Raw genomic sequence first — 19,521 nt, forward strand, 5'->3', positions numbered from 1 at the left:
TGAACTAGGTCCATATACTTTCTAAGTTATGATGTCATTTCAAAAACTTAACCTCAGGTTAAGATTTGATGTTGACGCCGCCGCCGTCGCCTATAGTCTCACTCTGCTATGCAGGTGAGACAAAAACTATGACATTTAAATTTTTTGCACAACTCGGTATTAAACAAATGGGAGAATCGATGGTGTCAATCAGCCGCCATTTCTTCTTTTTTATTGTTTGAATCTTTTGCCGATTTGAAAATTAGGAACTTGATTGAACCATTAAAACTATTAAAACAATGGTAATAAAGTTTGTTTCCCATGAAAATTAGGAGAGTTCAAATACTTCATATTTCATAGATACCAAAGAAGTAGTGAGTGTGTGAGTTATTCCATGAGTTAGGTCCCCTCAGTCGCGGATCCAGGTAAAAGCACATCCGGCAGTGCCCCCCTCGGAATATCCTGGATCAGCTCACCTATTTTGCATTACGACCAGCATGTGCATCTATTTTGCAAAAACACAAAACTTTAAATATCATTGCTTTCTTTACATAAAATGGTTCTGAGAATTTTTCTAGTTAAAACAAGTGGAGCGCCTCTTATCTGGCAGTCTCGCCTGCATTACGCGATTCAACATAGCATTTCATGAACTAGATCCATAAACATTCGCAGTTATGATGGCAATTTAATTCAACAAATACCCCTAACATGCCCAACGTTCATTTACGCTAAATGACCTTTGACCTTGGTCATGTGACCTGAAACTCGGGTACGATGTTCTGTAATACATCACTACCCTTATGTGCGAGTTTCATTAACTAGGTCCACATACTTTCTAAGTTATGATGACATTTCAAAAACTAGACTTTGGTTAAGATTTCGATATTGATTCCCCGACATGGTCTAAGTTCATTGACCCTAAACGACCATTGACCTTGGTAATGTGACCTGAAACCAAGGCAGGATGTTTAGTAATACTTCATGACCTTGGTCACGTGACCTGAAACTCGGGTATGATGATCTGTAATACCTCATTACCCTTATGTGCGAGTTTCATGAACCAGGTTCATACTTTCTAAGTTATGATGTCATTTCAAAAACTTAACCTTAGGTAAAGACTATTTTTATGTTGACGTCACCGCCGCGCCTCCGTCAGAAAAGCGGCGCCTATAGTCTCGCTCTGCTATGCAGGCGAGACAAAAAACGGGGGAAGGGGGGGGGGGGTTAAATTGACAGTATGAATATAATAAAGACACATGTCATAATATAATTCGTATATTTCAATTATGAGCTTGATCGCATCCTATGCATCCCGAGTATCATGCTAAAGAGAGGCAAACCTCGACAGTCAAAAATTACCATAAGCGTATCCTTGTGGGTTCGTTAATAAAGGGGAAAAATCCAAATGAATACACATTCCAATTTCATGAAATTTGTTGAAATGCGATTGTCAGTTGAGGGCAAGGAATTAATATTAAATCCCCGAGCAGGAACATTTGTTTGTTTTCATTAAATTTTTCAAGAAAAAAATCTCATTTCATCGTGAAAAAAAATCGGAATTTGAGTCAGGTGGTCGATAAATAATCCTATGACTTTTTAGAACTAGAATTTTCAATCTCTCAACCAAGGCTTTGCATGTGATAGTTTAATATCATTATACGAATCTTGAATGTAAGATTTTGTGAAATATATAAAGTAACACCGCCACCCCTAACCCAATTACGGTCTGCTCTTATTTATCCTAGGTAAATTATCTGGAGAATTATGCATATAGCCATGTTTCGCTTGTGCTTTTCATAAGATCCACACAAAACAACACCAATGCGTCGCTACTAGCGACTGGTCTTTCACAGTTGACCAAGTACATTGTTATAACAATACATTCAAAGTATAAATGCAACAAATACCTTTATGGAGTGTTCATTGGTGTGCTATTCTAGTCACCTGGTCTATTCAATTTCTGCATCGTGCTTTGTAAAGCATGCTTACATATTATCTTGCTTTGAAGTCTGCCTATCATATAAAGAAAAAATAATGAAATGTCATTTGACCAAAATGCCCACGAGGTTACTCCGAACTGCTCTATTCTAACATAACATACAAATACAAAATGAATATGACCCAGACCTGCCAACCTTCTACAACAACAAAAAAGGTATTTATTTATTTTTCATTTATTTATTCAAATATATTTATTCAGGATGACAAGATCAGTTAAAAACTGTTTTACATCATGGTCCTGATACTTAGACGGAAAAAATGACAATAAAGATTTTTTTTTTAATGTCTCAACGTAACAACCGTCAGCCTGTTGTAGTGAGATTGGTGGAAAAAAAAACCCATGTGAAATGACTCTACTTGGAAACTTGAGAATTCACCCTTTCAATCATGCATGTGCTCTTTGGCAAGAATTTACTTGCTCTTTTCACGCAACAAGTTACTGACCCGAATGGTCTAGGACCGTCATACCGGTGCTAGTGTCGCGCGCTGAATTTATTAAAACATACTCCATGATCGGAATTTCTAAAAATTGTTTTAGGTAACAAATCATACCAAAAAAAGTATTGACATGTTCGGAGCAAAAAAATAGGAACAAATACTCCTAAAGGGAATAGTTCGCATGTCTGAAGACCTATCTTGGTCAATGATTGATGGGTAGCAGAGCACAGCTCGACCACCCAAATGATACAATGAAAAAAAAATCAATTTCAGCAGATACAGATTGTAATGAACTACAAAGAACTTAAGACCGGCTGATTCCAGAAAATTCCGATAAATATTAATTTTTTAAATGAATAAGATGAAAATACACCATTTATGAATAAACATGGATTTGTTTATTTCTAATAAATGAATGAAGAAAGATCTAAGATTATCTTCAGATTAAAACAGGCAATTCCAATTATTTCTTTCACCTTTGACAAACTTAATTATCATATAGCAGCTCTTCATTTTTACCAAATTGTTTCAAAACAAAGGCAAAATAATAATCAAAACAAGACAAAATCAGTACATAAGGCAATATACAAAATTAGAGCAATTTTCCATACAATTGTAGCTGATTCATTTTTAAAAGAAAAGGGCTGTTAAGTCAAGACCCATCATCGTAGTTACTTCATGGACAATGTTTTTCAAGCGACCTTTCATTTCTTTCATTATGATAGGCAGATTTCAAAGCAAGATATTACCTAAGCATGCCTTACATAGCAGGATGAAGAAATTGAATAGACCAGGGGACCGTTTCATGAAAGTAGTCAGCACTGACAAGTTGGCTTTCTCCGACAGTTACCATAGTAACAGTCAGAGCCATTGCCTTTCAGCCAATCAAAACCAAGGATTTCACTGAAATTGTCAGCACTGACAATTTAGTCAGTGCTGACAACTTCCATGAAACACCCACCAGGTGACATAAACACCCTATGAAGGTATTTTGTGCATTTCTACTATGAATGCATAAAATGCAAGGTGTACAATGTACTTGGCAAACTGTGAAATACCAGTCGTTCGTGGACGCATTGCTGTTTTTGTTTCAAAGGAAAATATGAATAATCAAATCATCAAAGTTGGTGCTTGTCTCATCAAAAAAACACCATGTCACTTTAGTACCAATGACCTGTCACTTTAGTACCAATGACCTTCCTCTTATCATGCGCAGAATGGAACTACGAACTAGTGTTTTGTTGTTTAAAGAATAAGAAGAGAGAGAGAGAAAAAAAGTCCTCAAACCAGTCTGTTAAACAGCGCAGAATACAATATACGGTAAAGAAAGAAGTCGTACAACAATAAAAAAAAGATTTGTAAGGTCTCTTTTTCAATACAGGTTATTCGTAAATGGATAACTCCCTCAATGTAAAACTTGTTGACGAGAGTTATGGAGAAAGAAATTTGCTTTTTTATTCGCGCCAATCGCATAATTATGTTTGGTTTGAATTTTAACAATGAATTCATAATTCCACATTGACGCTTCTGATATGATGCAATAAGATGCCGATAATTTGGATGAGAATAGAGTTGAGGGGCAGTGAACTGAAAGAGAGCAAGCAACATACTGCCTCCTGAAGATGAATTTGCATGATATACAGAAGGGACAATGTGGGAATGTTGCAGTGAACAATAAAATGGCTTTCATTGAAGAACGTGACCAAAGAATAAGAAATGCATGATCAGGCCTATTATATCAGCCTAGTGACACACACATTTCAAACAAAACACTGAATTGCGTAATGACTTACTCCTGGGGACTTATTGCCATACAGTATAAACGAATAAAAAGTTCACGATCTGTTATGCGATAAACCTGTCCTTGAATCAAACCTTTCATCTGCATAAATATAATCAGTTCAAATGAAATGTAAGAATCTCCCTGCATGAGCCCCAGTGCTTCTATTGATGGGCTGAAAAGTGAGAAAACAATCTGAGAAATATTTGTTGATACATTTCCCACACCATGCCCCTTGAATAGTACATTTGCATTTCTTTAGAGACTCACTTCATTGCAGCATCTATCTCATAATCTTCAAGAAAAATGAAGGGTCTTCTGGTGCTTGTTCTGGTTGCATTTATTCTAATGGCCGAATACCCAACGAAAACAGGTGAGTGTACTCGTAGGTGGATGTTTGTGTGTGTATATTGATATATACATTTTCTTCTAAAGTCACATGGATGGGAAAGGAAGACCTTCGGAATATAATTATTAAGTTAACCTTTTTTATAATCAATGAAATAATGACTAGTTGCCTCGGCTGTAATCATGTGTATACAGGGTGTTTCTAAAAAATGTAACAGAAGTTCAAAGGTCAACTATACAGAAAATACATAATTCATTCTTGTGATTTCTATTCTATATACATAACATTTCTTGCGTCAAAACTGTCACGGGTAACAGAGTAAATATAATCCATCGAAGGCAAGAGGTACAAAATCCACTTTTTCCAGGTTTGGGGTTTAAAGGGTAAATACGAAACCTACTTTGTTGTAAGGTATTTATTTCATTGGATTTTTCCCTTCAAAATTTCATTAAAATCCTACCCCTACTCCCCGGGCACCCCTGCTAATTTTTGTGAGTGACTGGCATAATTTTACATATCAACCATGTCCACTGTCAAGCTTCAATCTCTGCTGTTAAACGCGTCATTCATCGTAATCAATGTACTTTTAGATAGTTCCATTTTCTGATGTCGAAACGGAAAGAGCAAAAACGAACTATTGAGTGAAAATTGATTCTATTCAGAAAAAAAAGTAATTTTTCAATATTTTGATTCAAGAAAGAAATATGCAAAAACGGGAAAACAGAAAAAGGGTTAATTTTTCCGTTTTACTGTTTTTACATACATAATTCAATTTTTAGTTTTTCCTTTGAAAAACACAAAATTGAATTGAAATTCTCGTTTACCTTTTCTGTTTTGTGTTCACGAAACCAACAAATCTCATTTCCTTTTCCGTTTCGAAATCAGAAACACGACATCGATCGTACCCCGTCAAGATACGATTCGATAATTCATTTTCCTTTGACCAAACGGAATTGTGAAGACTGCGGAAGCTTTTGCAAAAGGGGCGGAGCCGGGACTAGGCACTATAGCTGGCCGGCCATGTCATTCCTTGATACCAACAACTATCCACCTTGATTTTAAATTATGGCTCTTCAAAAATGTAGCATCTCCTCTCTATCTACGCATTTTAGTTTTAATACATTGGTTTATGCCTCATAAACACAACACCTTTACCTAGGATGATGGAATGATAATACAAACAATTGTACTTTGGGATGGGTCTAAAATATTCAGTTGGTGGTACACGTACAAATTAAGTTACCAGCCATGGGTACAGCAATAGCCTATGTACAGAAAGTCAGTTGGAACTGATATTTTTTTCAGAGCCATAGTTTAAAACCAAGGTGGATAGTACAAAATTGTTAACATCAACATGATCAAGGTTTGTCAAGGCCAGCCAGCAATATAGGTGGTTAGTTCTGGCTCCACCCCTTACGCAAAGGCTTTGGTCTTTAATATTCCGTTTTGGCCAAAGGAAAAGGAATCATCATCTAATCGTACCTTGGCGGCGGTACGATCAGATAATTCGTGTTTTTTTATTTCGAGACGGAAAAAGGAAACGAGATTTCAATTTAATTTCAGCAAAATCTAATAATAGCGAATTTATTGAATTCTAAAATTTCGCAATATATTGTAACAAGTGGAATGCCTCTGGCCGTCTCACCTGCATCACGCGGTTCAATATAGCAGCAGTGCTGACTTTGCATACTACTCTAACTCGCACAAGATGTTCAGTGATACATGGTTACTCTTATGTCCTCTTTTTATGAACTAGACCAATAAACTTACAGAGATATGATGGTTATTCAACGAAAAACCCCAACATGGCCAAAGTTCATTGACCTTACATGACCTTTGACCTTGATCATGTGACCTGAAACTGGAACAGGATGTTCAGTGATACTTGATTACTCTTATGTACAAGTTTCATGAATCAGATCCATAAACTTTCAAAGTTATGATGGTAATTCAACAGATACACCCAATTCGGCTAAAGTTCATTGACCTTTGACCTTGGACATGTGACCTGAAACACGCACAGGATGTTCAGTGATACTTGATTACTCTAATGTCCAAGTTTAACGAACTAGACCAATAAACTTTCAAAGTTATGATGGTAATTCAACAGATACCCCCGATTCGGCCAAAGTTCATTGACCCTAAATGACCTTTGACCTTAATCATGAGACCTGAAACTTGCACAAAATGTTCACTGATGCTTGATTACTATTATGTCCAAGTTTCATGAATCAGATCCATAAACTTTCAAAGTTATGATGGGAATTCAACAGATATCCCCAATTCGGCCAAAGTTCATTGACCCTAAATGACCTTTGACCTTGATCATGTGACCTGAAACTTGCACAAAATGTTCAGTGATGCTTGATTACTATTATGTCCACGTTTCATGAATCAGATCCATAAACTTTCAAAGTTATGATGGGAATTCAACAGATATCCCCAATTCGTCCAAAGTTCATTGACCCTAAATGACCTTTGACCTTGGTCATGTGACGTGAAACTCATGCAGGATGTTCATTGATACTTGATTAGCCTTATGTCCAAGTTTCATGAACTAGGTCCATATATTTTCTAAGTTATGACATTTCAAAAACTTAACCTCAGGTTAAGATTTCGATGTTGATTCCTCCAACATGGTCTAAGTTCATTGACCCTAAATGACCTTTGACCTTGGTCATGTGACATGAAACTCTAATAGGATGTTCAGTAATACTTGATTAACCTTATGGCCAAGTTTTATTAACTAGGTCCATATACTTTCTAAGTTATGATGTCATTTCAAAAACTTAACCTCAGGTTAAGATTTGATGTTGACGCCGCCGCCGCCGCCGTCGCCGTCGGAAAAGCGGCGCCTATAGTCTCACTTTGCTTCGCAGGTGAGACAAAAACAATTATATGCACGTCGTCATGAATATTTATTACATGGCACCACTTTCCTTTTTCTTATGTTATTAACATGAAATCTTCATTTCATTTTCTCGTGAATATGTGAATTATAATTAAACAATTTGCAGCAATGAATATCTAATGCACTTAATTAGTTGTTATTGCAATATTTTGGGTTCTTGAGGACAAAAAAAATGAATAAACCCAATTTCATATAATAAAATACAAAAGAACAAGTGGGGATATGACATCAGTTTGCTCACTGAATATTCATGAAGACATGCCAAGAACTGTTTCACCGGAATACAAATCTTTAATAGCTGCATTGCTGATATCAAGCGTTGGTCATCCGACAACAAGGTTCAGCTCAATGAACTAAAAACTGAGATGCTGCATGTTTTCTCTAGGTTTAGGAGCACAGGTCATTTACCTTGTTTACATTTTCTCGCTGGAAATATCAGTGGTTCAGATAGGGACCTTGGAGTTATTATTGATAACAACTTGACCCTTAACCAGCATATCAGAAATGTTTGTCGTTGTGCATCATGGGGTATTTGAAAGATAGGGAAGTTAAGAAAGTATCTTGATAAATCATCTACTGAAAGTATAGTACATGCCTATGTATCATCCTATTTAGATTATTGTAATGCTTTACTTGCTGGTTTACCTCAATCCAGTATAGCCCCCCTTCAAAGAATTCAAAATACTGCAGCTAGATTGGTAACCGTCACAAAGAAATTTGAACATATTACCCCTATTCTCTACTCCCTCCATTGGCTTCAAGTTCATAATAGAATTATTTTCAAGCTCCTTCTCCTTGTCTATAAAATCATTCATGGTCTCGCCCCATCCTACCTTCAAAATCTTATCTCTCTCTGTCCCTCATCCTCTGCAACTCAACGTCTCCGATCTTCTACTGCTCACCTTCGACTATCTCTAGGACCCCGCACTTTTACCCGTTACGGAGATCGTGCTTTTTCTGCTCTTGCCCAACTCTGGAACAATCTCCCCATTTCCATCCGTAATGCATCCACTGTCGAATCTTTCAAAACACTCCTCAAATCTTACCTCATTTAGCAGTCCTCTTAATTCCATTTCCTGTTCTCTCTCACTATATTTGCTACTTCTTTTTTCTCTTTCCAATGCGCTTAGAAACTGTTGTATTGAGCGCTATATAAATGTTAATTATTATTATTTATTATTAAAATGCCATAGCTTTGTTATTCCTTGTCCGATATTGATAAAAATTTTCAGTGTTTTGTTTTATTTTCTTAATCTGTTTATTTATTATACTATTTTCAGCCTCGTGTACCCATTTAAGACAGAAGGATGTGTCATAGATATAGCATGCATGTTGCATTACCAAGTTGTTGTAGATAATTATGAGGCATCCCCCCCCCCTCCAAAAAAATAAATCTGGGCGTGTTTCATAAAGCTGTTCGTAATTTACGAATGACTTGAAGCACGACTGGCGATCCTTTCTTGTTGTTGTAATTTTATCTATCCCCATGTAACTGACTTACCAAGTAAGAACAAATTTAAGTATAAGCATCTCCCAACTCCCTGCTCAAAGTCAAAGAACAGCTTTATGAAACAGCCACCAGATTACCATATCATTCATTATTGTGCTACAGGTTATTTGATTTCAGTTCACATATCTTCTTTTCAAAGATTTATTGACATTATTCAATCTTTAGACGCACAAAGTAGGTATTTTTCAAAAGGAAGGAACCTTGACACATTCGTCAATTGTCTACCCTTTAATTCACCATGATCGTAATGGAGCCGATCTTAAAGTCTAGGGTCGTTTTTGATTGCTGGTTGGCGTCAGTGCTGGGTGTTTAAATCTTAAAGGTAAAGTCCACCCAGAAAAATGTTGATTTGAATACATAGCGAAAAATCAAATTAGCATAACACTGAAAATTTCATCAAAATCGGACGTAAAATAAGAAAGTTTTGACATTTAAAGTTTCACTTATTTCACACAAAACAGTAATATGCACAATTCAGCCAAATGCGAATGAGACAGTCGATGTCCTTCACTCACTATTTGTTTTTTATTCTTCAAATTATAATTGAAGTAATTTTTTTTCATATTAGACAATAAAAGACCAACTTCACCAAACCATATATTAAACGATGCTTATTCCACGTGTTCAGGGAGGAATTGTTTCACTTGATGAGGAAAAACTCATACAACAAAATACAAAAGAAATGGTGAGTGGATTACGTCATCAGTCTCCTCATCGACCAGGATGTGCAAATGACTGTTTTGTAAAATTAAGCAAAACTTAAAAATGTCATAACTTTCTTATTTTACATCTGATTTTGATGAAATTTTCAGTGCTATGCTTGTTGGATTTTTCTCTTTTAATTGATATCATCAATTTATTGGGGTGGACTTGTCCTTTAAGGGGGATTTTGTTTCTCTGCTAGATAATCTGTGGTGTCTGGCTTTCTTTGGCTCGAAATATATGTACTTCTTGTCACTTACTCTTTTGTTTGTTTTCATGCTTGTCATTATTACTGCTGTTAGTACCTTTTTTTCATTAATTATACCAATGATATGTAAATATTGTGATTGTTTGTGATTGCAAAATCAATAATAACCGTTAAAAAATGACTTTGGATACTTGGGGTGTCACGCGTGTGAAATATTCCCCATAGACTTGTGTTAAAATAGCACCTTTAAAAAAAATCCTAAAAAATAAACGTGAAATTAGAGGGTTGAATGTTTACTACCATTGGATAGGATATATATCTGACATTCCATATCTGAGCAGAGAAGGTTATCGTAGCCAGCTCATTTAAAAAAAAATTATGAAGACAACTATGATGGGATCAAATTTATCAACTGAAACAGTAACATAGCCCTTATTCTTCCGCCAGTCAAATAATAGTTCCAAAGTCATTGATATAATTGGGCAAAGGAAGTTCAGTAGTTACCATTTCTAGAATCAGTGTTAGATTTTCAATCATATTTATACACATTTGTCAATCAGCAATATCAAATTGAAAAAAAAAATCGAATGGGTTGGGTCGAACGAATATCTTTTGCCTTCCTGTTGTAACTAGGCTCATGAAACCTTGGGGAAAATAGTAATTATATTAACGTTGTTGTTATGTTGGGTTCTAAGGCGCGTATCATTCAGATATGAATATTTACGAAGGGGGCGCTATTAGTCTTTTCCTATCAGAATCATCAAATATGCACGCTAGTATCATCATGCTTTGAATAGACCAAAAGCTTCTGGCTCTGTTTCATGGGTTCTTCTGCTGACTACATCTTGCTACACATCTTCCATAGACTGAATTCATTCCCAAAGAACATATTCCAAATATTGATTCTTGATTTTTATCTATTAATATAACATGTTTCACAAAAAATAGGTCTACATGACTGATTGAAGTTTTGAATAATCAGAATCTAGTAATCGACACCACCTCAAATAATGATATCCACTACAGGGAATACTCAAGGTGCCTAACAATTCAATATAGTAAACAGTAAGGTAGAAGAAATTAAATCATACATGAAAGAAAATTACACTGCAATTCATAGGGACAAGGAGTTACAAGGGTATAAGAGACATTACGAGACATGAGTTTTCACAAAAAATTGGGAGTGATTGATTTATAGCGGATGAATTGCAATTTTAAAACAAAATGAGAAAGAACTTAAAAATAAAATGCCAGTTATGGTAACGATTTCAAAATGAGTTCACCCAGAATCAAATTAAATGACCACCTAAAAGTCTGTTTTCAAAAAATTTTTAGAATGTGACAAAGCGTTTTGAAGAAATTTTGTTATTGCTCAGACATTAGGAAAAGACATGAGATTCTAGCCAAATGTTGGGTCTATTTCCTAAATAAGCATAGCATATACATTAACATGTACACCACACAATATATATGCCCAATCCATGCTGGGTCACAATCTGAGGATGATGTAGGTCCAACCTAATTATTCTTCTTCCCTCATCTGTTTTTATCTGTTATCTTAAGGAAAAAAAAATCATTATTTCAGTTCTGCCTTTTTCCCCCTTCTATAAAGCTAAATGAAAACAATTTTTTTGCAGGTCTTACCAAATGTATAAATGAATTCAGTAATCTGTAGGGTTGGTAAAGATAAAACCAGTTTTGACAGAGAAAAGGCCCCAAAATGGTATATATTTCATTTTCTATTTCAAGAGTCAACTTTCCCTGGATCCCATCATCGTACATATAAGGCCCGTCGTCGTGGCGTGACTGAGCGCAAGAACTCGCGCAGCTGTGATACACCCACAGGTAAGTCAGAGACAAAAGAATGACTGAGAATTTCTTTGATGCCAAGTTGTTTCTTTTTTTGAATTAGACAAACATACTAATGGAAATTGTTGGAAAACGAGAACAGAGATAGAACTTTTAAAAGAAGCAATTTTCTGACATCACATAACAGAATGAAAAAAAATCCTCAATTATAATTAATTGCCCCTTGGGGACCAAGGTGGTTTACTGTACTTGTTGGCAAAGATAAAAAAAACCAGGTACATGTACATTTAATCTGGAACTCTTGAGAGAGATAAAAGCACTTTGTGGAATTATTCTGATGGATATTTCATATTTTTGGGCTTCACAAATTGATGATACCTCTCTCATTTTTCTATTAAAACCAATGTTTTGTCAGAGTTAACTCCATTTTAAGTCAGACTGTCCAAGCACAATATGAAAGACCACGTGTCTTTTCATGTTAAGATCAAACAATTAGGAGCTGAATTACCATGACCACCATTAGTGTCTCCCATGCATGCTATGGCAATGTGGACTAGGGTGCCTGACTTCACTAGTAAATGAAAATCTGAAGTGCTATCCCTGCAAGGCATTTTATGCCTGTGAGCAAGGCATCTCACCTACAAGGTTCTATCTATCATACATCACATGAAATGTGATTGCTACCAATGTGTGCACCTATTTATTTTAATCGGCATCAACAAATCATTATATCAAATATGCAACTGTCATATGAAAAATAATAAAATTTGACACTTGATTTTTACCCTTTTTGCTTTGTTTTACGCATAGGGGATGGTGATATGCCTGTTGCCTTGGAGATAGACATAAATCAATCAATAGAAGCTGGAGGAAGGTTTGCAGCATTTCATCAGTGTGGTGGAAAGTGATAAGAATTTTAAACCAGGAGCACAAACTACATATGGAGCCATATAATGAAGACAAATTTCCAGATTCACTTTAAAAAATAGTTTGTCCTCGACATCTATTTTGTTTGATAGATGTAATGAATTTTCTATATCAAGTCCCTTTCATCTATCGCCTGCTGTACAAGTAGTTCAAAGTCATTTCCATGAAAAAAAAATGAATTTGACCCTGTGCTCTCATCTTCATTTTGCATGTTAAAAAATAGACTGGAAAAGTGGAATGCTTTTGTTTGTGCCTTGCTTCCTTATCAATGGTGAAATTTTAGATTGTAAGGAGTTATTGTGTCCTTGCATGCCAAGAATGTGTTAATCATGGCACATTCCTCAATTAAAATTAAAATACCCCCTCTCACTCTTTGTTTTACCACGTAAATATTTCTTATATAATGATGTGAATCATCATTTATCATTTACATATAAAAGTAAACAAATATTGATGATATCAATTCATGAAAATACCAAGATTGCAGTTTCAGATTTATTTCATTGTTCCATATTATAAAGATAGAAACTGATACTCCACTGGCAGTACATAAACTATAATATAGTGAATATATAAAACACTAAAGATGTAACTATATTGGGTAAATATTCAAACGTTGAAAGAAATATGAAAAAAAATATGTATTGAAAAGGGAATAACCCATTAAAGACAGCAAGTGAAAGCAACAAAAGACTGTGTTCATTACTGATTCAATGATACTGATTTAGTACAAAGGGGCGTCTGTCTTGTATGGAATGGATGCTCGCTGAAAACCCACTCACCAATAATATTAGGTGTTGCTGGTAATTCTTAAAATGTACATGAAGAAATGTGGACGTGCACTTGTCGACAATGTCCCGCAAACCCAGAAAAAACAATGCAGATGGGTCCACTTGGTGACTGCAAAAGTAGATGCGCCACGAGATGCAGCTGCTCACTGCAGGGCTGGTGCAATGTGTGCGTTGGAATACGATACGATTGCACTGAGAGGGAATTTGACAACTTGTTGCAATCGGATCCTAGTGCAATCGCATAGTGTGCGCTGGGTTTTATGGACAGATCAGCTTGTTGCCTGGTCAAGAGCCACTGACCACTCCTCAGGACCAGGAAATTTTTTGTGGAGATCCCAAAGAATTGTTGAAAGAGCGCCCCCCCCCCCCTTGGAATCATCCATTGAAATGTCAAGGCATTCCTCTGATAGGCCCCTGACCCTCGGGTGTGCAAGAGCTAATTGCAATGCCTCAAAATTATATCTTTAGCCAAAGCATATCTTTTAGGTAGCTCTCTGAACAGTAGCCTGGTGCAGAACACCTGGGTTGCAGAAATTAGGAACCCCTTCAACTATCTCAACGTGGTGCCCAGGTTGCCCCTAAAGTTCAGATTTTGAATGAGAGCGATGCTATTTTGATGGTATTGCGCATCGAAGGCTCACTGTTGCTGTGAGCTCTCCCAAAAACCTGATTCAAATAATTGATAGACTAAATCCCTCCCCTTCCAATGAAATATGACTGAAGCCATTGGCGTAAATCCAATCAGTGAATGTATTGTACAGGAGGGATTTCATTCCCCCCACTCGAATAGTATGACGTCATGGATTTACGCCACTGACTGGAACTACAGTACCTTCTTCTTTGTATCCAATTTAACAGCCTCTGCAAGATGAAAATGGTCACTCTGACGAAATCCTGTGTTCCTTACTGGCTCAATGATACTCCTTAAGAAAGAAAGCACAAAGGAAATCTTACATTTGTAGTTCTATTTCGAAGCTTCAAACACCGACAAAGAAAATATACATCTATTCAAATTAGACTTATGTTTACTTTAGTACATGTATGCTATACTCAAGATATAAGTTTTAATACAACAAGTCTAAGTTGTCCAAGAATAGAAAATATGAGGATGATATTGAGGGAGGAGAGGAATAGGAAGAGACAGAATAATAGAAAGAATAAGAAGAGGAAGAAAAAGATGGTCGATTTGAAGTACTGTTGCTGAAAAAAATACTTCACCCAAATTCAACAATATGTAAGACCCTGTTAAAATCTACATTTTGCCTCTTTTCTGAGACACCCAACAAAAGATTTTTAAGAACGATGAGATCAAGAACGTATTACTTTACCTTCTTGATGAGAGAGGAATTCAATTGCTAATGTAGAGCTGAAGCAGGAGCAAAGGGATAGAGGTGTGCATCATCTTTTGAAAAATGTGAAAACACCAGGGTGCGAACATCCTAAAAATTGTTGCGCTAATTTTAGTGATGAAAATTTAAGTCTAAACAAAGAATTTTCAACTTTCTCCAATAGGCAGGGGTATTAGATAAATGGGATTTTGGTAAGAAGAGTATTTTTCATAAAAAATTCAGGTTCTTTATAAAAAAGGATGAAATGATGCAGCAAAGGGAACAGTATGCATCAGTGATGCACTGAAGCAGAGTAACACAAACCTGAATTCTAAGGTTCCAACTGTTGTGCTCGCTAAAAGAGGGGTAAAGAGGAAGTGGTTCCTGGGACTAACAACCACTACATCGTATAGTGACTTGTCAATGTTCTTCAAGACACTGTAGCTACCCCATCCAGTCCCTAGTATGACAAGCTTTTGACGACTTCCAGGTCTGGAGACCTTTGACGCCTGTGTTACTGTTGATGGTGCCAGAGATGGATCAGCAGCTGCAGAGTATGATGAGGGGGTGGACGATTTTCTGAGAGATTGAGATCTGGTGATCCTTCCTCTTTGGAACTTTGTTACTGAGCAACACGACCTACAATGCAGTGAGCTTCGAGAGAGCATCCTTCCTGTATGGATCTGCTGATGACTTCTAGGGATGACAGGTCGAAGCCAGGTGCTGAGAGAAATGCAATTCTGACCTCTGAAGCCGGAATGCATTTTCAACAATTTTTGGAGACATGTAGCATACTTTTCCATGCTCGTAGTTTTGGACTTTTTTCACCTATAGATAATAACAAAAATAGTTGTGGTGTTATGGAAAAACAGTGATTCAGGACCAGTGATTCCTTGTTAATAAAATAATTTCTAATGTTTACAATTACCAAGTTTAGTCAATAACATCAAAAGTTTGTAGGCTATCCAAACTTGTATAACTCTTTAACCAAAATGACCTTATTAAAAGCCTTTTGCACTTATCAAATACCTCCAAAATAAAAAAAATGATTTTGGAGATATTTGATAAGTGTCTCCAAAACATTTGAAGATGCAATCTGGCTCCAGAGGTCAGAATTGCATTTGCAAGAGTATGTACACATAAAGGCAAAATTGCAGCATCAGAGGAGACATTCTGCATGTATCCCCCTTATTAAACTTTTAGATTCTAATTTGACTCAACAATGTTATTTCATCTACCTCTTCTTGTGATTACAAACAACTGACAACACATTTTTGTAGAAATATGTTATTTTGGAGTGAATCCTTCGTGATTTTGTAGCAATTGCAGGGCTATAACTAAGGGAATACCCCCCTTGACATTTTCTTTTCTTTATCCAGGCAGGCATTCAAACTCTAAGATCAGTCATACATATTTTTGTCAATGAGAACCAACTTTTTGAAAATGCATCCCCTCCATCCTCAATGAAAAGCTTATACAAGACTGCATTGTAATCCAATTCAAATTTTATTAACTTTTCAAATATCCCTTTTTAATCACATATATGACTTCCAACCCAAGAAACATACTATAAAAAATTAACCACAGGATTCAACAAGCAAAATATATCCTTTCCCATTGTAGGAGAGAAACCTAAAGTGGTCGAGACGGTGACCAGACGCCTCGTATTTCAACATTTTTTCACGCGTCCTGTATCAACCTTCCCGGGACACTATATAACAATAATAATGACAGTATATTTACCCAGGGTAGCCACTTCAGTTCTGAAAACTGTTCTCCCAGCGGGCCCTGCTATTACTACTCGGCTAAGCCATGTGTAGGCTACTGATTCAGGTGTACACAGCTTTTTGAGGAACTACTTGGTGCCAGTACCTATTTACCTCACCTGGGTTGAGTGCAGCACACTGTGGAGGAATTCCTGGCCGAAGGACACTACGCCATGGCTGGGATTTGATATTTGGGAGTGGATACCATTCACGACCAAAATAACATGAAAAAAGGATGTCTTTCAAGGGCATGTTACATACGTAACATAATAAGGTTGTCAAAAACACTAAAATATTGAAAAAAGGGTATCGATTTTTGTAGGAAAGCTACGTGTTAAGAGTCAAATTTGCGAGGGTCTAAAAAAATTAAGAATAAAATGTTTTATACAGGATATACTTTTTGCCCCAAAAGTCAACACTAATTAATTAGCAAGAGTACGATTTGCACAAGATGCTGGGAGGTGGGGTTGTTCTAAACCCCATGATGTAGGTAAAGGTAATACAATCGTCCATCGCTGTACTTGTTAAGGGGTGCATATTCAGAATATGGAAAATAAGTTTTTAGGGTGTTTTTTCGAGACCCATGGTATCCACTCGTCAATGGAAGTGCCCCCCCCCTGGGGTATTCTGTAATCACTGGTAGTTATGAATGCTGAGTGTGGGTATGTGTGTGCCTCGATCACTGTACAGATCGATCAAGTTAGAACTTTGGTCTTTGTAATTGGTGAGTGGAGCCAATGGGCCAGAGCTCAGCAGAACACCCAACATATTAAACAGCTTTTGGTCAAACGTTAATATTATTGTGTAAGAAATTTCCATTGACCTCCGGCTGCAGCAGCACCCCGACCAGCAGCGTACCCAGAATTTTCCAAAAGGGGGACAAATTTTTAAGAAATTTCGTCCGCGAAAAAATTTGACAAGCCCCCCCCCAAAAAAATATGTCTTCAATCACAAATAAAGGAGATTTCATACCAGAAAAAAAATTGACAAGCAAAAAAAATAGGCTTCAAACGAGAGGGCACACATCTGTTTTCATTGCATTTTTACATACAAATTGTAAATTTTGCTTCTCAAAAGGGGGGGTACGTCCCTGCATCAGTTGTGACTCGTCAGGGAGGGGCAGTCTGCCCCCCTTTATTATCATTTGTACTAAAAACTGATGAAACTTCGCTTGTAAATTTTTCCAAATGACTTTCTAAAATTGATTGTCTGGACACAAAACAACTGGGTATACTGGTAGTGGTATTAGGTTACTTTAGGTAGAGCATAGACTAAAAGCTTCGGTCTCTGTTATGTTGGTTGTTCAGCTGAACTCCGTTGGCTTCACTCACCAAATACATAGACTGAAGTTCTAGCGTGATCTGTACAGGGGACTCAATGGCCATATGTTTATGTACTTAAGATCGGATAAAACGGGGAAGTGAATTTGCACGACAGCCGAGGTAAGTCACTGTTTTTGTTCTTTTTAACTTGATTTTTCTCCGTTTTTTGGCAATTAATACCAAGAGGGAATATTAATTTGCATTTTGGTCACGTTAATTTTCAAAATTTTTATTCATTAAAAAGCCCCGACGGGGGGATTTTGCATTGCAAGTCCCCTAGTGGTGATTGGTGACTGCACGATAGTGAGCTGTCTGTGTGCGAGGAGAATTTTTTTTTTTAAAATGTTAAAAAACTCCTCGAAACAGACGGCTGCCAGCTGTCTAGGACTAGGGTAAAGCATAGACCAATAGCTTCAGTCTCTGTATTTTGGTTGTTCCGCTGAACTGCGTTGGCTCCACTCACCATACATATTACAGTAAAAAATGTCAGAAATTGTTGAATAAATCCCCAGAAACGACGGTTATTCCTGTCTAGGTAGAGCAGTGACCCCTGATATGTTCCCCATCAACATATTTAGGCAGGAATGATGTATTTTGGGCCATGGGGGTTAATTTAAAATTTTGACAGTCCCCTAGCAGTAGTGGAACCAAGTTCAAGAACAGAGAGTATTCGCGTTCCCACATACAGAATACTGTGTGTTGTTTTGAAAGACTTCATAAAAAATAACCCTGCCAGGAGCTCCGGCACGCGCCCGCGTAGCAGCCCGGAGTTCACCAGCTGGTCTACGGTCCGGAGCTCAAAAACACAGCCACAGGCAGATAGAGTTCCACTCTGGCACTCGATCACCCCCCTCCCCCCCCCCCCCGAAAAAAAATAATAAAGGATGAGATTCTTCTTACCTTTATTGTAATAGTAACAGAACGAATACCGGGACTGAATAAAAAAAAAATGCGTGCAGTCGATCTAGGCAGACACCGTCTCCCGCCAGATATTTCAAACGTACCCGGTAACGGGGCGGCGGCGCGGCCGCGCGCCACTGCCAGCCCAAGAGCCCGACGGCCGGCCCATGGGCATTGTGATGGTGGTGGTGCTTTGTCGATGATGGTGATGAATGATGAGGATGACGATGATGACGACGATGATGATGGTGATGATATGCCGGTGGTGAGAATATTATATAGTGATGATACCCATGGTGATAAGGATGGTGATGATGCTGGTGCCTGGTGATGATGGTGGATAGTGCGGGGATAGTGGCGGTGGTGGGGATGATGATGTTGCCGTGATGATGACGATGATGATAATAACTGTGGTGATGATGCTGGTGGTGGATGTGATGATAATGGTGCCGGTGGTGACCGTGGTGATCGATAATGTTGATACAGAGGTGATAATCAGTGGCGGATCCAGAGGGGGGCGCCCCGGGCGCGCGCACCCCCTATTTTCGCCGGTTTTTTTTTTTTTTTTTTTTGATGGTTATATTTACTGGATTGGTACAATGTAGTCAATTTCAAGGGCTAGATCTAGTCAAAACTATATTTTAACTTACGCTCATGGCCTTTGTGTTCGCACAAATGCACCTCTGTCATACTGTATTGCAATATGTAAATTCCGGAATTCCAGGGCGCGCAAGTCGATTGGTTGGAAAGTTGCACCACTTGTAATCGGGAGTTGCAGTGCAGTGACCAGTGTGAAGATG

General features: G+C 37.3%; 1 protein-coding gene across 1 annotated transcript; it reads right to left on the reverse strand.

The window, feature by feature from the left end:
* Positions 1-915: 915 nt before the first annotated feature.
* On the reverse strand, positions 916-16,778 carry LOC121409016 (external NADH-ubiquinone oxidoreductase 1, mitochondrial-like). The gene is made up of 3 exons (XM_041600792.1): positions 15,058-16,778; positions 14,238-14,328; positions 916-1,992 (listed from the first exon to the last, which is right to left on the reverse strand). The coding sequence occupies exons 1-3, from the start codon at positions 15,534-15,536 to the stop codon at positions 1,972-1,974; spliced, it is 591 nt and encodes a 196-aa protein (XP_041456726.1). The 5' UTR covers positions 15,537-16,778; the 3' UTR covers positions 916-1,971.
* Between the last annotated feature and the right edge of the window lie 2,743 nt (positions 16,779-19,521).

This window comes from Lytechinus variegatus, chromosome 2, assembly GCF_018143015.1.
Source record: "Lytechinus variegatus isolate NC3 chromosome 2, Lvar_3.0, whole genome shotgun sequence".
Taxonomy (NCBI): domain Eukaryota; kingdom Metazoa; phylum Echinodermata; class Echinoidea; order Temnopleuroida; family Toxopneustidae; genus Lytechinus; species Lytechinus variegatus.